The 23,380-nt window shown below is 40.1% G+C and overlaps 1 protein-coding gene and 1 pseudogene across 1 annotated transcript; both read right to left on the reverse strand.

Annotated features, from left to right (window-relative positions):
- Positions 1–1,995: 1,995 nt before the first annotated feature.
- On the reverse strand, positions 1,996–11,000 carry sh3glb1a (SH3-domain GRB2-like endophilin B1a). Its single transcript, XM_034211984.1, has 9 exons — positions 10,733–11,000; positions 10,171–10,312; positions 9,478–9,606; positions 8,618–8,751; positions 7,916–8,008; positions 5,568–5,657; positions 5,145–5,245; positions 4,380–4,614; positions 1,996–3,229 (listed from the first exon to the last, which is right to left on the reverse strand). Exons 1-9 carry the CDS (start codon positions 10,793–10,795, stop codon positions 3,122–3,124), a joined length of 1,095 nt encoding a protein of 364 aa, XP_034067875.1. The 5' UTR covers positions 10,796–11,000; the 3' UTR covers positions 1,996–3,121.
- A 1,972-nt stretch (positions 11,001–12,972) lies between these two features.
- LOC117543612 lies at positions 12,973–19,476 on the reverse strand (annotated as a pseudogene).
- Positions 19,477–23,380: the final 3,904 nt, after the last annotated feature.

Genomic DNA, 23,380 nt, shown 5'->3' on the forward strand with positions numbered 1-23,380 from the left:
AGCGAGTGCCTGTTTTTCCTGGCAACGGTCATGGTCCTTGAACACAACACGAGCCTAACGTGTCATCACGTGGTATATGTCTCGTCTGACAGGGGTGCAGTTCTGACGGAGAGCACCAGAACGCCGCTCCGGGACTTCAAAAATTGCAGTAGGCCTTCCCATAAATCCGTACACATGCTGCAGTTTTTGCGTGGCTGTGTCTTTAGCTGAAAGCCCAGTGGCGATCTGTTCATCTGTCATACTGATCATACAGTCAATAACTTTGTTGTTATTAGCATCTGGTTAGCTAGCTATGCTAACGAATATAAGAAGTTTTTTCTCCAACCAGTGAGGTAAAGGCACATCTTTATATGATCATTATAGTTATCAAAAAACAAGAGAATAAAGTAAACAGGTATAAAATACTATATGACAGTAAACAAAAGTTGTTATTAATAAACAATAATACAGTTTGAAAGGAGAGTGATTTGTAAAATATCCATAAAGAAAAAGTTAATTTGCTTACAGTTCTGTTTCATATGGGTGTTGAGAGATGTTTCCATAGATCTCTTCATTTTGCTCTCAAAGTGCACCAGATTGATGCTTTTAACTTCAATATTTAAAAAAAAATCTTCCCGGGGGACCCCTAGAGGAGGTTAGGTCCCCCCCACTTAAATAATGTCCACATGGATAGGAAACTAAATACATTTGCACACATCTTGTATCCATATCTTTCTGTTTGGTGGTCATGCCACACCGTGCACGTGCATGCATGCGCGAGTCATGGCAAGATATCTGGATTAAGAGGTTGCTTTTTCTTTGCACAATAATTTGTACGGCCCTCGGAGGATGTTGAAAACATTGAAATGGCCCTTGAGAGGAAAAAGGTTCCCCACCCCTGCTCTAACGGTTTCAACATAAACTGTACCGAAAATAAATACCTCACGATGTCTATCTAATTATGAACTTGCTTTACTTTCACGGAACACATTTTTGGTGATAACAAATGTAACAAAGTAACATATTTACCAACACATGTTCTACACCACTACATATTTACATTTAAATGTGTGCTGCATTGGTTCAGTCATTCTCCGCAAGGGTTTTTGAAATTGGTCCGTGCGCAAAGAATTCTCGAGATTGAGAAACGGCCTCAATCTCGATTATACTGGCTTCCAAGCCAATATTTCAAGGATACTACGTCATCGAGTGCCGCCGAAGTACTGTTCCAATCTCCAGTATACTTGGAATTCCAGCGAGGCCGCGTCCTTGCTTTGGGGGAAATTTCGAGGCTGCACATGGGTAGACTTCGCGTCCTTAAAATCCCCACAATGTTTTGCGCACGGACCAATTTCAAAAACCCTTGAGGAGAATGGCTGAACCGACGCAGCACACATTTAAATGTAAGTATGTAGTGGCGTAGAACATGTGCTGGTAAATATGTGACTTTGTTACATTTGTTATCACCAAAAATATGTTCCGTGAAAGTAAAGCAAGTTCATAATTAGATAGACATCGTGAGGTATTTATTTTCGGTAGACCTACAGTTTATATTGAAACCGTTAGAGAGTGGCACACTTGTTAGCCTGTTCCATTCTTCTTCGTTTTCCGAAGCCGCGGCTTGGAAGTATACTTGCTTCGTTTCTGAAGGAAGTGACTTGGAAGTACGCGGCTACTAAGCCAGCATCCTTGAGATTGAGAAACGGCCTGGGTCTAAAAAAGGAATCTGTTCATACATTACAGAAATGTTTTACTTTTGTGAAACTGGTTAAATTCTCTAGCTGTGTCTGAATCTCACGGGATTCTGCCTACTTACATGGTCCAAACACATCTTCAGTTGTAGTGCAACCAGTTACATTTAATACACCCACAGATTGATAATGTGGCCTGTTCTGCCCCCTAGTGGTTCCACCAGGAAATAAGTAATATCAACCATTAAGTCAGCTGAGAATGCCCCTTTGTGCTTCATAACTACAGGGAGGGGGGGGGGGGAATATATCTCAACAGACAACAGAGCAGTTATATTTTCTTATTTTAATGCATCATATTGTTTATATTTATTTTACAAATGTATGCCATCTTATCCGTTACACACAAAACAAAAAGGCAGGCATATCATTTGATCTCCCAGAATGGCAAGGTGGAGTTGAAATGTAGCTTTATGGGGATTTAATATTGTAAAAGTAAAAAATGTATATATATATTTTTATAAAGTTAAGCCAACCAACACCAGAGATGACTAACATGTCACAAAGTTTGGATAAATGGAGAATACACAAATTAATAATTTAATCAGACACAAAACGTCTTCTGGTAAATAAATTGAATATAAACGTGGAAATGCTTGTGTTCAATTGTCAATAACTTAGAATATTGGGGTTCAATAATAGAAATGGAGACTGATTTACAGTCTCAATACTGCTGCTGTAGCTACAAAAAGGCAATTGATTATTAGAAAGGCCGATTCACGGTCATAGGCAGTAAATAATGTCTGGCAATAATAATGCCAAGTGAGTTTTGGAAGTTCTTGGTTATCAGCAGTTTAAACTTCTCTTATTGTTTACCTCGGTCATCAATCGAATGTGTTTAACTGAATAAAGCCGACGCACAAAAAAAAAAGAAATTCATATTTTGGATAATCATAACAGCTTCTGCACAATAAGATTATCAATTATAAAATAAGACTTTATGAGCAGTATCAATCTCTGCTTCAAACTGAAGTTCATTTTTGTACTTAATGTGTATTGAAAACTTGCAGTGAGGGAAGAGAATAAAACCCTCACGATAAAAGCACTGAAATCACAATCTGAGATATATGTGTAAACAAAAGCAATTTTTTTTTCTTTTTTAAGATACAATTTGGGAGATGTTCTGGCACATATTGCATGGCATCAAACACAAAGGAGGCACGGAAGCAGGTTTTAGAAATGTACTGCAGTCGGGTACAAACACACATCGGGGATCGGGCTTCCCTTCACTCAAAATATTCATTCCAGTTGAGTCTGCTAAATGCGAGACTCCTTTTCATAGAAATATAACTCATTGTAAAATGGCTGAATGGAAGAGAAAGTGGCCCTGCAACACAATATATAAATATGAGATCACAGCTGGTTACAGAGGGCTGAAAGGGGGGGGGGGGGTTTCAGTTAAGCAGCTCCAGGTAAGTGATGGGCACTTTGCCCGTCTGGTTGCCGCGCTCCCCCATCAGCCAGTCTGAGTCCATGCCTGGGACACTGCCGACTGTGATCACCTGTGAAGGGATACAGCGTTTGTTGCATTAGGCTATCAAGTCTTATTCATTTCAATGTAGTATTCATTCGTCAAGGCGAATCACAGACATAGCATAAGTTAGCAGTCTATTCTGTACGACTCATCGACTTTACAGACAAGGTCTTCCTAAGGCACCACATTCATAATGTTTATACTTTTAAGGGCCATCAGACTTTTTAATAAAGTTTATTCTTGTTTATTCAGTCCTGTGTTTATTTACTTTTTTTTTATATTAATCACAAAGTGTACAAAGTTTGTATATGAACTTGGAAGGGGCGGGAGGTATTGTTTTATATTTTGTTGGTCTTTCTTGGTTTGTGAAACACGGAAGAGGATTAGGGCTTATTTGTTCTGACCAAAAGTGATTTTTTTTTGTTATGAGAAAAAAGTCAGACATTTCTGTATTCGAAAAAGGAAATTGACTTCCAGATCAAATCTCTAAAACATATCCACATGTGGCCCTAATCCTCTTCCGTAGGTGAAGCACTTTGGGTTACCTTTTGTGTAAGACAATCACTATATAAATAAAAGTTTGATTGATTGCTTTATGAAATGCTTGGATATACATCCTGTGTGCTACACATGCTCTCCAAATGCAAGGGCAGGCTGGAAAATGTTCCGAAATGAATGAGGTAATGCTGGTTTATTGTCAGTCACCCACAGGCTGTAATGGACCGCTCAGTGCTTTTCCAGGAAAGGGAGTGTGTTTATTTCACTACTGTACAGGAACTGCTCCACTGATGCTTGGGTTCAGACCCTACTTCCTAATTTAGTTAGCTAAAAACCAACAGAAGAATTATCCAACTTGAATCGGATCATTTTAAACTCAAGATAACATTTTATTGTATTTGTTCATGTGCTTTCTGCCGTTTTGTTGTTATTTTTGGAGTTTTGTGTGTTCTAGCAGGAAGCTTGTCAATACTGTGGTCCATGACACATGACACATGAATAGAAAAGTAGTTTCTCTACATCACAACCCACTTTGACCATCTAAGAGTGGCGATTCCTGTTTATCACATCATAAAATCATCATAAATATTTTTTTTTAAAGTTTGTTATGTATCCCCTCCCCGTTAATCTTTTGTTGCTCAGTAATAAAATAATACAGAGCAATGATAACTGGGTCTCACCTCATCAGCCAGCAGGGAGAGCTCGCTGCTGCTGGCGGCGTCGTAGTCGTAGAGCACTCGGGCTTTGCGGCTGCCGTTGGAGCTCCTCAGCTCGTTGAACCCCCCCGACGCCGTGGAGCTGCCATGACCCGAGGACACGCTGGGCAGGGAGGCCGACACCGGGATGGTGGGCACCGAGATGCTGGCCCCCCCCGACGCCGACGACTGGTTGTTGTTGGAGAAGGACGAGGGGAAACTGGGGAGAGGAAGGGGAGACGATAAACAGCGAAACTGTGGCAACCTGACGGACGTGTTCTTCCGCAGTGTCTTATTTACTGGTCTAATTATAGGGCTCTTTCTTTTCCTGTAAGAAGCCTGACTTCCCTGTGACCTCATCCCTGATAAAGTATCGGTCATTTTCCTTTTTCAGCAGAAAAGTAAAAAGTGTACACAGTGCAAGGGGCCTTGCTTTTCGTTGAAGGGTTCCTTAAAGTAAGACAACAGGGTTATAAACCTATTTTAGGAAACAGGGAAAGACTGCAATGACTTACTACTTCTCCCTTGTCCCTTTTGAAATGAAATGATGTTGAGATAAGTGCAGATCATTTTAGCTCAGAGAATCTGTGTTCTATGTAGCTAATGCAAACACTTTCCTTGACCTGTGTCTACTTACAAAAACGTTCAAAGCTTGAATTGTCTTCTTCAGATTCTTAAACTTTCATGAATCCAAGGAACCACAAGCACAATTGAGGATAAAATAAACACAAGGATGACGGTGGTATTCACCTGCCCAGCTGCTTCTGGAGGTCCACCATGTACTGGTAACACTGGGCGTAGTATGTAGTCTGCGCCTCCACAAAGTCATTCAAGCAGCGGAGGTGGTGCGCCTGGTAATGCACAAGAATACACAAAGAATTCACCGGTTGCTATCAAACTTGTAAAATGTTAAGAATACGTTTTACAATGAGAGTATTTAATAGATGTTTTAGCCCAACAGATTTGCAAGACAAAAACATTTGTATAAAAATCTACTGTTATAAATCTTGCTCCCACACACACAGGTCAGTTTGGGGTTAAGTTGGTGCGACCAAAAACCAGCAGCACTACAATAATATCCCTTATTATTGATTGAATGATGATTAAAAGTGGAAGCCTGAGGTAGGGAAGGCCTTTGTGAATCTGTAGAGTGTGCTGAGCTGGGTTACATACGTGTGTGCTGCTGACGCCTTCTAGCAGCAGTCGGGTGATCTCCGACTGCCGATCAAACTCACTCTGGGACATCCTCAACTCCTGCTCGGCCTGAGAATGGAGGAAAAAAAACGAGGTTTTTATAGAGTCAAATGTAAGATAGAGATCTCAATGCACACGAGAAACGATGAAGATCAAATCAGGTCCAATGATCTTATGATATATGGCGGTTTTCAAAATGCTTTAAAACTATTTCAGCCTCGCAAAAAGGGACATTTCCTTTTTCCTGAGTTATATCACATGAAACTGTTTATCTTTGAGTTTTGGACCGACAAAATAGGACATTTAAAGACATCAGCTTAGACTTAGAGAAACAAGAATGACAAGATATGGCTTTATATAAACCTAAAACAGGGATGTCAGAGATACAGACATCAGGAAAGACAGGGGAACGGACACATCGACTAAACACGATGTTTCTGTCCCGAGGGAAACGTTTCCCTTTCCTCACGCTGAGCCAAGAGATTCAATATGATGTGTGGAACAATGGCTTGTTGAAACTGGCTAAAGAGTCCAATAAACACATGGTGAGAATGACCGGGACAACGGCCTCACTGTGCAGAGCCGCAGAGAGAACATCTACAGGGATTTCAGTTTTCCATGAGGTACCACAGTGTGTCACAGAGAGCTTTACACAGCAGCTGTTAACACTGCTACCAGGGGGTTTGCTGTGTGTGTGTGTGTGTGTTCAATTAAAAGATGGCTCCAACATTCCACTCACCTCTGTCACTTCCTCTGCTCACATCTGCTGCTTTGCATTTTGAAAACAGTGACACAGTAGTTAGAGCTACAGCTGCTGCACGGCTGCAGCCAACACATTCTTACAAGTGTGTGTGTGTGTTAGTGTGACTGGCAAAACACACTGTACAAGGAACCAGGACTGGGACAATGTTGCACATAAATATTTCTAATCCCTCGGAGATCCAAACTCGTGTGTGTGTGTGTGTGTACCGTCAAATAAAGAGTAAAGAAAGAATGGTGCTAGTGTTACCCAGCAGAAACTACCGCTGTATTTTATGACTCTTCTCTTTCATTCTGATATTGTTGACAGGACACATGTTTGTTTGTAGGGATTAAACAAGTCATTACATCCTGCTGTTTGAAAGCGCTACATGTTGAGAAACCACGGGGGCAACTTGGCTCTGAATCTGCAAATGGGAATAAAATGATAGCTCTTTGTTGTATTGAATTTGTGGGAAGTTGGCTCAAAAGCCACTCATTTTTACTCTGATGCTCTGAAGGCTGCAGCCAAATAGCATTGCTGGGATATCGCCCAGTGCTTACAGTGTATAAGTGATATTGCTTTTAGTAGATGTAGAATATCAGCAGCTTAGTTAGCCTCATCTATTTTCTTTTTGCATAGGGGGGATGGATTCGGGCCTAGCGTTGGCTCAGTTCATACAAACTACAATCCGAAGAGAGATCACCTTCAGAAATTGTTTGTCATCATGACAAGCAATTTCGGAAAAGTCAGGCCTTTCCAATTAGAATGAAATGTGGTTAATGAAATGAAGCATTTGTTACAAATCATTTGATAAGCAAATCTCAGTGTTCAAAACCTTTGAGGGGCCATTTTATCCACTGCTTTTTCTATTTGATTGAAAGAAGGATACCAGCTGTTAATAATTTATATACATTTACTTGATCATACCAAAATGCATTTTCTCAAAGATTGTTTATGAGTGAGATGAAGTCTCACTCTGTATTTTTTTTCTTTGGTACAACCATCAGCTTATCGCATAACGACATCCAGTCAGAATCGCCAAGTAAAAATGTAATTGACATTACATTAATAAGTTAAGCGAATCAACTTTTGATTTGTAAAAGAACCTTCAGTATTAGGAGTATTTTGGAAAATATGGAGCTACTGTTTATATAATATGCAAAGGTATATTTCACAAACATTTGACGACATCTGATGCTTTGTTTGAAATTAATTTCACTGTTTATACTGAGCAGCTTTGCACAAACATTTGAAATCAGACGTTTGAAGACTACATGGACGCCAAAAGAAAAGAGAAGTCTAAACTTCCCATAGCTGCTCATGTGACAGTTTGTCACAAGAAACACAGCAATGGGCTTCATGTTGTGTAACAGCGTGGCAGGCATGACTTCAGAATAAGGAAACGCTCAGACAGCTTTTCTTTCTCTAAAAGGAAATTGGCTCATGATTATTGAGAAAGCAGAAATCACATACACTGTTCATGATTCACATTAAAACGGCAGAAAGACATCCAGTGTGTGTGTGTGTGTGTGTGTGTGTGTGTGTGTGTGTGTGTGTGTGTGTGTGTGTGTGTGTGTGGACTCACTGCAGCTCTAGCATCAGTCATCCGGGCTTTCTTTAGTCGGGTTTTGGCTGCATCCAAATCCAAACGTTTGACCTGCAGTAGCTTCCTCTCTTTCTGGAAAGAAATACAAGAAATGATACGGTTTTGCCACTTGCAATGAAAACCTTTTCTTGACGATAACATTAGTGATATGAATTTGCCGTCATCACTTACTTTACGGTAAGAACATACAATAATGTTGGCAATCTTAGCAGAAAGACACTTTTATTGTGTCGAATGTTTTGAGACATTAGATAAAGGGACACTCAACAGACTATGTTTCTAACAGACGGTGTGCAACAGGCGACAAATAAATGAATATAGCTTCATGGGGACAAAGTCATCCACAGGCAGATTTGTTTTCATAGAGAAGTCAGAAACAGAAATGATTGTGCAGTATTTTTTAACATCTAAAACAGCTTATAATATCAATCATAAACAAAGACCAGGATGACTTTCTTTGTGAAAGCGTGTCTGGCACTGATTGTAAATATCGTAAATTCTATAAAAGAATTGAGGATAATGGACAGAGTTTATATAATTCCTGTTTACAGTGTCTGCAAGATAGGGATAGATAGAGTTAATCATCAAGAGAATCATTAATCTACAGAGCAGAGTCAGTTCGAGATAAAAGTTCAAAGCTCAGTGAAAAGTGAAAGGGACTCATGGCCAGCAGCAACTCACCAGGATGGTTTTGAAGTCGCCCTCCAGAAAGTTCCTGAAAGGTGTCAGGAAGTTGATGGCAGAACTATGGATTAACTCCCGCTCGGCCCCACCAATCTGCTTCTCCGTCTCGCCGCATTTGATCAGAGCATTTCCTACACAAACAAAGCTTCACTGTAAATATTATACTGCAGAGGAGCGTGACAACAACGACTAAATGCTTTTGTACTTGAGAGGACACAGGGGGACTGTGGATACGTACAAACTAAGTGCTGCTGTTCAAAAGGTAGCAAAATACTGCAATTTAGGAACGAGGATGACCATGAAGAAAAGGGATGCTGAGGGTTAATTCATATTATTATTCATTCTGATAATGAAAATAGAGCTCTAACAAGAGACCAATTATATGAAGGCAATTCAAAGTATGTTTTTAAGGGTTTTTGATGTACTTCACTAGAAAAAACTGATTTTTGTATTCTTGTTAACAAAGTTGACGTCAGTAAGATTTGGTCAGAGCTGCGGTTACATTAGTCACTTTCTTACCCTTAAGTGTCCATAAACTACAAGTTATTAACTTGTTTTTAAAATACAAAAAAGGGAAATGTTATCTTAGAGGTTCCGGCCATGAGGTGCAGGTACTTTTATGCACGCATTCCTAACAACTAAATGATAATAATAGCCAGAAGCTAAGCAGATTTCAAACATTTGACGCTTCTAGAATTGAGCAATTTTGAAGGAGATGTTTGTCTTGGTCGCCCGGCAAAAGGAGCGGGCTAAAAAAGGAAGATGACCTGTGTAACAGCCAACGTTGAACATCAATCAACAGGAGTTTAATGTTGATTAAAGTCTTAATATGTAAGGGAAGTCAGTGGATTTCTCACCATAGGCAGTGCCAGGACCAAATTCACCCCCTGACTCAATCATGGACTGGCCCAACAGCTCATGGTTGTTCATTCGTGTAGGGGCTTTCTTCTCCAGTTTCTCGTACACAAATTCTTCTAGCCGGACATCTGCAAATTAGAAAACCAAAACTTAATTACAAAGTCATAAGACTACAGAGGGGGAGCAGAACGTGGGCAGTGAGTTTGAGACTGAGAGTCCAAACAGCTTGCATTAAACCAATACAGAAGCTTCCATAATGAAAATCATAATAGGAAAAGGTTATTGCATCACATGGGTGAACACAGTGAGTCACAGGTTAGCATATATGTGGTATACATGTAGAACAAATCCAGTTTGCATTATCCAAGACGGTTACACAAGACTGTAACAGCAGCTGGTCTGTCTGTGTTTGTTGTGTCACTGTAATATGGCACCATGGTGTGATAGCAGGAGGATGCACAGCTGAGCCCACAGACTGCACAGATGTATGTCAAACACCACCACAGAGATGTTTAGCATTTTTGATGTGACCCCTTTTCAGTGGCAAACATATAAGAGACCCATACATGAGGTTTGCTGGCTTTCGCCCCAAATAGACAGGAACATAAAGAGGGTACCTGTAACCCTCAAAGGGGGTCCAGTATGTCAGCATTGTGTTTGTCAGTCCATTCAGAGTCATCACAGAGTCTTACTTGGGTTGGGCTGTAGTAAGACTTCTGTCTGCTTCATAATCCTTTCTGTCCATTGCTTGGTGTTCTCAGCTCTGATCAGAAGATTCTCCAAATGGGCATCCAACTCAGTCTTTTCAGCCTGGCCAAGTTTCTCTTCTGTAAACTGTTAAAAGAAAATATCCGGTTATAGGGTCCACATATTGTCTCGCCTGGACAATTACACACCAACGTATTAAGAGATAAGGGCTGAGGTGTGGGTTAGCAAGCTGTACAGACCAACTTGAAAAATAAACATTTTCCTAGCTATTGTTGTTAGCTTTATCTAATGGTTTCTGAGGCCTGTTTTAATAGTAATGTTGAAGGGTGTTATACTATGTAATAAATGGGCCGAAGTGTCACGGTTCCGTTTAAAAACACTATAGTACAACTTTGAAGAATATGGAATTCTCTCAATAGATAAATGGCTACTTAGCAACACGGTAGCGTTAGCTGTTTAGCATGCGAGCTAACGCTATCTGACTGATAAAGCTAGCAGCTAACGTTGATTAGCAACAACTTCAAAGAATTAGACGGTCAAACTTACTTGTACCGCGCGGCTCAGGAAAGTACCGGCGTCTGCAGCTAACCGTTTAACATTAAAATCCATGGCACCGTGGTGGAAATAAACACTTCATACAACAGGTAGCTTGTCTCAGAGTCAAACGTTCATCCCTATAGAAAATGTCATTGAAGCAACTTTTTGTCGGAGTTCCACCCAGCTGTTGAACCTGACAAAGATAGTATACGGCACAAGAGAGTTCACACCCACCCGATTCTGACAACTGGGATAAAGTGTCGCGCATGCGCATATTAACAATGGAAAAGTTGACACCAAAAAGGAATGTCACTAAACTAAAACTACACATAGCCTATAGTTTTAATTAGTAAACCAGCAAACGTCCACAGTGGGATTGTAAGAAAAAGCATTCATGTGTGAGACAACACCAGACAGTTTCATGTTTTTGGGAGATGTCAAGGCAAGAAAAGTATGTCCTAGTAAAACCCTACCCTACATGTTTGACTGTCATTTATCAGGTCCAGCCATTTATGTTCTTAATTAAGCCTATATCTATGGTCTTGACACTCTCCCCTGCTCAGGTGTATGTTTAAGTAAAAACGGTAGCTTCCCATTTTTTCTTCATCTTCTTTTAATGTAGGTTGGCAACTGGCGTTTTAGATGCATTACTGCCACCTACTATCCTGGAGGGTGGACCAGAGTCCCCTCATCCCAACACTATGACGTGGGGAAAATATACTTATTGAACTATATTATTTAAATATCTTAAACCAAAAATATTATTTATATGAAGACATTAGAAACTTAAAGGATATTCAAACAACATTGTAATGGCACCTTGCACACAAATCATGTAAAGCACAATACATGGTTGGAAAATATAAGCACACTGTTTTCTCTTTACTGAGGTTTCAGTTTAGTAGTGGCTAAACCCATATATAAAGATCTGCCCTGAACCATTAACCTCACACCCTTGGCTGGTCACCCCTCATTGACCCTTTCCCATTGATCCCTTCATGTTTTATTGACAGCTATCAAGTCTAAATGAGAGTTTAAATTAAGTCATGCAATTTTTGGGGGGTCAAATAGCAGTCGTTAAAAACACCATTCAGATGCAACGGAACAACACATATTCCTGAATATCATCCTGAAGCCCCCAGATGCTGCTCCCTCCCACCATCAGGAACAGCACACATTTCATTATGCGTTACTACTATGCAGAGGAGGAGGAAGACAAGGAGGACGAGTGGGAGTCTCATCTGTCCTCATAAGTTATGCATTTTCTTATTAGCGGCAGTCATGGCTGGACTCCAAACTTTGCAATTCACATGAAAGTAGAGGACAAATGGTTCTACACTCAGGCTTCAAGGGAGACAGGGGGAGATTATTTAGATCCTCCCCTCTGAATGATTTCCCCTGATTTTTGTACACCACAATGCAGATTTGGTTTATGCATCTCATTTACCCTGAGGATAATATTTCTAAATGTCTTGCAACCTTCCCCTCTTTCTTAGAAAATGTGTTGAGGGAGATTTTGGGAAAAACAAAAACACTCTTCATGTCTGGTTGTAATTATGCCAGACAGCGCCTGCTACCTGCTGTGTGGAGGAAGTCAGGAAGAGGGGGAAATCAAATGGCTTCCCTTCTGTAGGCTACCATCGGCCGTCAGCTACAGCCTTTCAGTTAAACGATGACTCGACATTTTATTCAACCACACAATTGTTCTTATGTTGGGTATTACCTTAAAATGCTTTTGGTTTTCCCATGGGACACCTTCGGCAATTTATTATTGACATGTAAATTACATAATGGGATTGATTTACAACTTTGAAAGGTATTAAAGCATCACATATTCCCTGTTTGTTATACATTTCTGAAGAAGTAAGCTGTAAAACAGTGAATGGACTCCCATAGTAGCCTACACACTGCATTTTTTATAACCACACTATGTCAAAGATATTAAGGCTTTGGCTTCGCTTTATGCTTGGCTAACTTTTAGAATTGTTGGGGCGGGTGCTTTAAACACATGAATATGGAAGTCAGCACTTTTAGGAAGGCAGAACAGCTCCTTTGAGGGAGGAATCGGTTGCACTCTGGTTGTTCCAGTAGTAAATCTGTGTGTATCTGTTCTTTCACTCGACAACAGAAAACACTCAAGGGTAAGAGAAAACCTCTTGAAACTTAACTTCAGCAAAAGTCGTTTTTTCAAGAAGACAGTGCTAGTTTTTTAAGATCATTAAACTGTCCACAAATAAGCAATACATGTATGTTGGTGACATTACAATCTTTTATTTGAGATGGTTTCCTACAATGCAGCTGCTGAGGATAAATGTATTTAATGTCTTCAACTCAACATAAAAGCCTTGCACAGACTTTCACTTTCTTACATGATGCAGTTTTGACAGAGCAAATGGGTTCGAGTTTCATTCAGTACAAGACTTGAGAATGTGACTGTCATGAATCGTCGTGTCAAAGTACATCTGCAAGTCTATTCTAAAAAAGTTTTGATTATCCACACTCCATAAATACTTGATATGTGATAAAACAACTGTATTTAGGGCAAAATCAAAGCTGAACTACATTTGCTGACTCTTTTGGACCACACTTTGTGCTAGCTCCAGCAGCAGAGGATATCTGAGTGTCCTCTCCTTCCAAGACTCTGGGATGCCCTGGAGACCCGTCTGAAAACACATTAAGATGACAGCTGAAAGCATCGCAGGCAGCACAGAGCTTTCAGAATATATGTGATCACTGTCAAACTCATCAGAAGAGTTCGACTACAGACAACAACAATACGATACATTTGAACCATGAAACAAATGGGTAATGTCTTTGAATGATGTTCTGGCCTTTTTGATTGATTATGTGACTATAGGCTAGCTTTCATACACTTAGCTTAGTATTATTATTGTGCTGTTACCATAGACTGTATATATAACAGCTGTACATGATTTGCATGTATACATTATCGTGCCTTAATTAGGGATTATTTGTATTGAATCATTTGGCAATTTTTTTAACAGATAATACTTTACTTGTGGAAAAAGTCCATCCCAGTTTTTACAATTCTAAAGGGATATCTTCAAATGTGCTGTTTATTCAGTCATAACCGGGAGATATTTAGTTTAATATGAATAGAACATTTGATTGAAATATTAAATCTACATATTTGAGATTTTCTCCCATTTGTTCATAAAAATGTCTCCAATAATGGATCAATTATTAAAATAGTTAAATGGTTTGATTAGTCCTACATGTACAAATAATATACAAATCTTTCAAAACACTTCTTCTTTCTGATTTTTACCAATAAGAAACTCAAAACAGTTTAATTGATAATGACTATTTCATAAGCCTGAGAGCTTCAGCTCTTCAGTACCTGTGCCCCAAAACAGGCTCCAATGAAGGAGGCTCTGCTGGAGGTGCACCCCCCGCAGCGCATGGTGTCCCTGACTGCTTCATCCAGCTGCTTCAGCTTCAGGACTCCATGAAGCGCTCCCTGGAACGCATCGGGCAACACTACACACAAACATTAAGTAGCAGATTGAGAAACACATAGTAAATAATACAGTAACTGATTTAGCTATAAAATAGAAATTATTCTAAGTGACAAATATTGCTATCAAAGAGCATGATTTGATATACTTTCGCAATATCATACTTGAAAAGCTCTGGTGAACTGAACATGTATATTAAGCATCTCAACCTTTTAGCCTTGTAAAACCTGAGACACTCCACTCAGCAGGAAGGGGAGGATGAAAAGAAAAGAGGAGGGGGAGCATTAGCCAGGAGATCAAAGGCTGGAGGACCCAAACGGATACTGACAGGGAGCACACACACGCCATGCCAAGTCCACAGACCTGGTCCTGCTGCTAGCGCCCGGCTCACCTCATGTGTTTTTGAACGCAGCAGGTATGAGCTGTGGGGATGACTTGGCTAGGTTGTCCTTCACCTGGTGGATATGCGCTGCAGAAGCGATACAGGAAAAGAGATAAGATGTATTGTTTAATGTTTAAACACTGGAGCCCATTTTTGGCTGCCAATAACGCACATTATATATCTTGTGTAACATTCTATTTTGATGTTCAAAGACAAATGCAACAAAGACATGTTTCTCCCTTAGCATTTTGCGTTCCATGCAGTTTTGACCACATTTCCCACAAGTCCTCTTTGATTCTGCATTTTGTAACCCCAATCCCCTTTCTGCTTGTTCAAGGAAAGATACTAGAAAAATAGAAAAGACAACGTTCCTGCCATATCCAGAAAAACTCTCTCTGAACTATCGGTCAATACGGCAGATTTCCTTTTATTGCGTTGAGTTAAATGAGGTTGATACCACTTTAATATTGAGCCATTGAATACAATATAAAGCTCAAAATCTTATAAGCTTAACTTAGTCAAGTAAGTTTAAATCTCACTAATTAATACCTTATAGACTCTTTATGCTATAAGCTATGCTCATCAACTGGTAAATGGTGATCTTTCCATTCCATTTACCTCTTAAAAAGAAGTGGCTAACAAATATCTGTCAATAGTTTTTTTTAATTTCATGACCAAGGAAGCTTTAAAGACACATGTTATCTCACCAATGACAGCCCGGTCCAGCTCCTGAGGGTTCTGTCTGTTCGGGTCATTCAACTGAGCCACAACAGCATCCAGAGCATTAGGGTCGGGACCATTCAGAATAAAGTACTCCAAAAACCTTGCAAAATTAGACGGACAAAAGGTTAAGTCTCCTTTCACTCCCTTCAAAATCTTTGTATAACTCCTGTGCTGGACCATGTTCTCTTACCTTGCCGCAGCCAGTGTCACAGCCACACACATGTCATTGTTCTGGGTCACTCGAATGGCCTTCTCCACTTTCTCCAACATCTCAGGGCGGCCGGCATACATGGCCACCACCGGAGCCAGCTTAGTGACCCCGTCCATCTGACAGTCCACATCACAGCCTTATAAAAACACACACATACAGAGATTACAATCACAAAACTGGGGATGTCTTCATGGACTTCTGATTTGTGATCTTTACCAGTTTCTTCTTTGCCAGCATCCACATTTCTGATGAATGCTTTCAGGCTCGCATTTCTCCATGGGCCGTCTATGGGGAGGATTGCTTTGGGAGCTAGAAAATACAACAAAAATGCATTTTAGATATGATTTACGGCTTCATTCAAATGATATAGAATCTGAGAAGTGTGGCTGGTGCCAAGCAAGCGAGGGACAGAAAAAGCAACGTTTCCTTTTACTCTCTGTTGATGCAGTTCAAGTTTCTGTAGGTGGAGCTCTTTTCTTTGTCTGCTCAGCCACAGCTATCTCTGCCAGTGCTGATGACACAGCTCTTCTTATATTATTCTAGGACATAAAGATGTCGGTGGTTTACTGTACCCAAAAGTGCCCTGTGCTGTCACCGTGCTTTACAGTAGCACTGTATTTATATGATATCCTGACAGTAAAAAAAGTAGCACATATCCAAAGCTCTGAACACCAACTAAGAAAAGAGAAGTCTGACTGTATGGAATATTTTACATGGGGTGGGAATTCCCCCAGCAGCTGGTAGGAAAAACATTACTCACAGTGTTATCAGACAGTAACAGATGCTCTCACATCCTTTTAGGTTAGTTAGGTTGATGATTGATACATATGGACATCACATAATCGCCATTTACATAAAAGATTAACAGGTACAGTACCTCCTTTCTGTCTGTAAGGGTCATTGAGAGGCAGGTCGTACACTGTTCCTGGACCAAAGAACTTGTAGATGCGCTTGGTCAAATCTTCTTCATTAACATCTGCCAACACATGACATAGTGTTTCTTTAATAAAAAATAATGTTAAAAGTATTAAACACACACATGTAATATCCTTTTTTATACAATGTACATATAGTAAAAGGCAAGTGATCTGTTAAATGTGGCATATAACCAAAAAAAGTTCATTTTCGAAATCTTAACATTGTAAATTCACTTATTGACTTTTTTCACAGATAAGTAGATGAGAAGACTTTAGCTTAGCTTATAAATGAGGTAGTATATAGGTAGTATTTGCGTTCAAACCAATGTTGAAGTGCCCTAAACCTGAATAATTTATATTGGCAGGGTGATCCCACTGGTAGCAACAAGAAGTCAGAATGTAGTCTATGAGAAAATGACCAAACTTCTCATTTGATTTATCATCTTTGTAAACATGTTTCTATTGATTTCTAAGATCTATTGATCTTAATAATGAGTTTCAAGTATTCTTCAATACAGCATGATGTTCAGGGAGTAACCCTTATAAGAAGTCAGAGCATTTAAAGAGAAAAATACCTCATCTTAAACCCAGATAAAACCACCACTTATCTGTTTTAAACTACAGTTTGGTTAGCCGTTTCCGCCTGCTTGTGGTTTTTATGCTAAGATAAAATAATCATCTCAGTACTATTCCTTCATATTTCATGTACCAACACCGCACAGTCTTTTCTCAAACGTTTACTAGAAATGTTTAGGGGAATCTTTGAAGTCTTTGAGATGCCATCAATTTATTGCTGATGAAAACAATGATACTCCATGGCTTTGGCAAGCACTGACAGGGTATTTGGTGCTGCCTGTTTCCATACCTCCACACTGGCTCAGGGACTCCAGCAGGACGTAGGCCTGGTCTCCATAGCAGGTCTGCTCGCCCGTAGTCCTGCGGTAGAAAGGATTCGCTGACTGAGGCCGAAACTCCGGACAGGGCTCCAGATCAGAGAGAACTTCTTTGAGCGTATCAGGATTGTAGATCCAATGCATGGGCGGGGGCTGGAGAGGGGACACACACACACACAAACACACAGATAGAGACACACACACACACACACACACACACACACACACACACACACACTACACACACACACACACACACACACACACACACACACACACACACACACACACACACACACACACACACACACACACACACACACACACACACACACACACACACACACACACACACACACACACACACACACCACACACACACACACACACACCACACACACACACACACACACACATCACACACACACACACACACACACACACACACACACCCACACACACACACACACACACACACACACACACATCACACACACACACAGCACACACACACACACACACACACACACCACACACACACACACACACACACACACACACACACACACACACACACACACACACACACCACCACACACACACACACACACACACACACACACACACACAACACACACACACACCACACACACACACACAACACCACACACACACACACACACACACACACACACACACACACACACCACACACACACACACACACACACACACACACACACACACACGAAAAATAGTGGAACATTCAATACTTTTGAATGTTAGTGTTTTTGAAATGACCTGTGTAGACAGCCGGTCAATAACAGATAACATGGGAAGGGAAAGAGAAGTGGGTTGTAATGGAGCAAGTAAATAAGTAACACATGTGAAGCAACATTTTGAATTACTCATTCAGTATGCATCATTATGCTGTGAGTTAAGAATAATGTGGAAGTGAAGATAAAATCTATCATATTTAAGTGACTTATTGATGATACTATTGGAGAAACTGTGCTTTCATAACACTATGTGTGACGTCAACATGACTTTCATAAGTTAAGTAACGGCCATAGACTGTGTGGTAACCGCCCCTGTATTTAATCAGCATGTACAGATGTTGCTTAAAGATAATGCAACGTAATGTAACTACAACAAAACAAATAAACTGTTAGGCGTTATAGCCAATATATAACTTAAAAAAAAACACTAGAAAGCTTTTTAAAGATATTTAACCCCAACTAGTTGTGAATAAAGGCGACATTTGCAACAAATAGACATGCGTATAACAGGAACCAGTTGAAGCTATATGAAAGCCTCGTAAAATGCAAAAGGCCTGTGAATTGGTGTGAAGTGAAGGAAGCAGATATTATGGAAAGTAATATAGAAAGTCCTGTAGCTGCAGCTGAGTCACAGAACTTGTATCACACAGTTTATCTTACCTGCTGCATCTGCCACTGCTGCCCCAATAATGGCCCCAATGGCTCTGTCTGCTAGAGTCGAGGCCATCTCTTTTCATTTCACACAGAAGTACAGCACATGCATGAAATAATGAGGATTTCATTGTAAATTAAAAATATATAAAAAAGAAAAACTTACGCTCTATGCCTGTAATTGTAATAATGACATCCAATTACATCTCTCTATAATGGTTGGATGTTGTCGAGCAAAAGTACTTTTACACATTGGGTTTGAATGTATGCATGATGCATTCAATATATCCACATGCATTAGACTTTTTTTTTTTTTTTTTGGTGAATCAAGTTTGTCTGCATGTCATTTTCTACCATTTATTTTTGTAGAAATCGAAGATAGCTGCATCAACACAGCATTTGATTACATAACTTCTGGTAAATATTAGAGAATTATTCTTACACATTGAAGACTAATATAACCTTAGACAGAACACACTTTGTAATTTAGTCAAAGTTATTGTAATATGATCAGAATATTAATGTTTGTATACTTTCAATGAATACAACAGATGTCCTTGAAGCAACATGGTGCATCATAATGAAGTACAACAATATATTTTAAGACCTTAACAAATACAGACTTTTTTTTATCCTTACCTTCAAGCGTCTTCTTCACCTCTTAAGACTTGAAGTGTTGAAATATTTTGTATCAATGTCAGTTTTCTCACAAAGGGAGGGTACCATCAGCCCAGTGATAAGCATCGACCAATGACAACCTCAGGAAAAAAAATCTCCTGTTTGGCACAGGATAGAGGCCGAAGAGCTGGTAGTGTAAATAGAGGTTATATAAAATCTTTATTGGAGTAGAGTTGATGTGTAAGGTTCAAACTAATAAGAATCAATAGTGTGAAGAAAGATGTTTTCGTATATTTTAAAGTATTTAACAACTTAAGTGTATGACAGACACAGAAAGACGATGCAAAACAGTACACAGATTCGTTAATTGAGGAGGTGTTGCCAAATAAAGTACTTTTTATTAAATGTAATCAAAAAGGAAACTCAGGAAATGTTGCTGAAAGATAAAAATCATTGATTAGAAAACAACCAACAAGAAATATTCAGTTAAAATGATCTTTATTGAACAAATTGGTTTACAATATTTACTTAACATGTATTACTAAAAGTCCATGTGTGCTCCCCAGTGCTGTTCAAGACAGAAAACAACAGGGGAAATATATAAAGAAAGACAAACACTTGACTAAAAAGGCAAAACACAGTATTATGCAAAAACCAAACAGCAGCAGGTGAACCTAAAAGCAATGGTTAAATTAAGGTCTGCCCTACTCACCACAGGAAGAGGTTTTAGAACACTACTGAGCTTCAGGACAATCTGCAAGGAAGTAGTAAGTGAGCATGAAATACTAGCAGATGTATCCATATACTAAGTTATGCAGCCTGTAACAGCGACCATGACAGCAGAGCCACCAGGTGCCTTTTATACTCTGCTCTAATGAGGGGAGGGGTTGGGGAGGAGTCCGGCCTTGAGCTGCATTCACTAGACATGCATCTCAGAATCTATTAGGTAGATGTGAAGTTATTTCTTAATTAAAGAACACATTGACATGCTTTTGTAGACAGATCACAGTCAGAGGATCACTATGGTAATTATGATTATGTAATGTTTAAAATGAACTCAAACCCAAAAGCACAACACAGATAGACAGAATGTTCAAGGAGGACAATGATTGTCTATATCCAGTTAAACTTTTAACTGAAATATCTTGACAATCCAACTTATTATTGTCAAGATATTTCAGTTTAAGTTGGTGAAAAGTAAAAGGAGACTGAACAAAAGAAGACTAAAGAAAGAACACACTTATAGCTTGCAAGTGTATTGATCTGACTCAGCTTGCGTGGCATTTTGTCATACCACTGACCATTTGGAGATGCTTTCTGCAGCTGGAGGCAACAGTTCTGCTTTGCTGGATTGTTGAGGCCCTTCACAGACGAAACACTGGGGGTCACCCCCTCACCCACTGAGCTTGGGGCTCCAGCCATATGGACTATTCCTGCTCACGATCATGTGTCTAAACTCCAGACGGTTTATAAAAACAACCCAAACACTTTATGTATCAGTTAATTTGCACTCGACTACTATACTGCAACACCAGAGGGAGAATTACTATACATTTAAATAGCTTTCAAAGACTTTGTTTGATATTTTAATTTGTTGTGTACTCTCTTTTTATATCTTCCACTCTATTGCGTCAATCCTGGTGATTCCCCAGGTGATCCCCCTGTTCCAGCTCTGATGGAGCCCTGAGAGGCCGGGCCAGGCTCCACTTATCCCTGCCTCTCATAGGTATCCCAGGCCATTGATTTATTTTCTTGCCTCCTAAACCAGCAGAATAGAGTGCCACGGGTAGGGTAATGTAATCAATAGCAGTTAGAAAACAATGAACAAAAGCGGCTGGGGTCACCTCCAGTGTTACATTTGTCATGGTTGTGGAAAAGTAAATATATTTATGCTAATGTTTGAACTTGCTATGTGCACCAAAATCCTGTTTCAGGCGGACAAACTGAAATGTTCCATCAATAGAAGAACATTTGAATGAGCGGATTATGAAAGGACAGTCAAAGTTAATTTAATGGAGAGACACGTACATTTAGTGTCAGGTGCAACTGAGAGATAATTCTTCTAAGTCTGCTATAAAAGGAGAGCATTTGTATTCACTCGCAGGGAAAAAAACATGCCCTTCACAGAGGGGATAAAAGAGCGGCACAAATAGATCAGACACTGCCACCAGATCCAGTGACACAATGAGCCTGGTGGTGAGGCTCTATACATTTCAACCTGGCAGAATTTGCAGGAGATATTGAAGGAGTGCGGACAATGTGGCAGTGCCCTCATGTTCAGGGAGGTGCTAAGCTTTGTTTGCCATGATCCTCTTGCAAGATAGTTGGGAGTGGAAATGATTCCTCTTCATGCCAAAACTTGCAAACCACACAAAGGGATCATTTATTTTTGAACTGGACACACTTTCAGATGTACTCCATGTGGGGGGTTTCTCTTTCAGGCTCTACCTTGGGGAAAAGGCAGCAAATATGACTAACCAGAAAGATAGCAAGACAACGAGTCAATAGCATTGCTATATACAGTGGGGCAAACAACTATTTAGTCAGCCACCAATTGTGCAAGTTCTCCCACTTAAAAAGACGAGAGGCCTGTAATTTTCATCCTAGGTACACTTCAACTATGAGAGACAGAATGGGGGGAAAGAATCCAGGAAATCACATTGTAGGATTTTTAATGAATTAATTGGTAAATTCCTCGGTAAAATAAGTATTTGGTCACCTACAAACAAACAAGATTTCTGGCTCTCACAGACCTGTAACTTCTTCTTTAAGAGCCTCCTCTGTCCTCCACTTGTTAACTGTATTAACGGCACCTCTTTGAACTCGTTATCAGTATAAAAGACACCTGTCCACAACCTCAAACAGTCACACTCCAAACTTCACTATGGCCAAGACCAAAGAGCTGTCAAAGGACACCAGAAACAAAATTGTAGACCTGCACCAGGCTGGGAAGACTGCATCTGCAATAGGTAAGCAGCTTGGTGTGAAGAAATCAACAGTGGGAGCAATTATTAGAAAATGGAAGACATACAAGACCACTGATAATCTCCCTCGATCTGGGGCTCCACGCAAGATCTCACCCCGTGGGGTCAAAATGATCACAAGAACGGTGAGCAAAAATCCCAGAACCACACGGGGGGACCTAGTCAATGACCTGCAGAGAGCTGGGACCAAAGTAACAAAGGCTACCATCAGTAACACACTACGCCGCCAGGGACTCAAATCCTGCAGTGCCAGACGTGTCCCCCTGCTTAAGCCAGTACATGTCCAGGCCGGTCTGAAGTTTGCTAGAGAGCATTTAGATGATCCAGAAGAGGATTGGTTGAATGTCATATGTTCAGATGAAACCAAAATAGAACTTTTTGGTAAAAACTCAACTAGACGTGTTTGGAGGAGAACGAATGCTGAGTTGCATCCAAAGAACACCATACCTACTGTGAAACATGGGGGTGGAAACATCATGCTTTGGGGCTGTTTTTCTGCAAAGGGACCAGGACGACTGCTCCGTGTAAAGGAAAGAATGAATGGGGCCATGTATCGTGAGATTTTGAGTGACAACCTCCTTCCATCAGCAAGGGCATTGAAGATGAAACGTGGCTGGGTCTTTCAGCATGACAATGATCCCAAACACACCGCCCGGGCAACGAAGGAGTGGCTTCGTAAGAAGCATTTCAAGGTCCTGGAGTGGCCTAGCCAGTCTCCAGATCTCAACCCCATAGAAAATCTTTGGAGGGAGTTGAAAGTCCGTGTTGCCCAGCGACAGCCCCAAAACATCACTGCTCTAGAGGAGATCTGCATGGAGGAATGGGCCAAAATACCAGCAACAGTGTGTGAAAACCTTGTGAAGACTTACAGAAAACGTTTGACCTCTGTCATTGCCAACAAAGGGTATATAACAAAGTATTGAGATTAACTTTTGTTATTGACCAAATACTTATTTTCCACCATAATTTGCAAATACATTCTTTAAAAATCAGACAGTGATTTTCTGGATTCTTTCCCCCC

This window comes from Gymnodraco acuticeps, unplaced genomic scaffold (genome assembly GCF_902827175.1).
Source record: "Gymnodraco acuticeps unplaced genomic scaffold, fGymAcu1.1, whole genome shotgun sequence".
NCBI classification, from domain to species: domain Eukaryota; kingdom Metazoa; phylum Chordata; class Actinopteri; order Perciformes; family Bathydraconidae; genus Gymnodraco; species Gymnodraco acuticeps.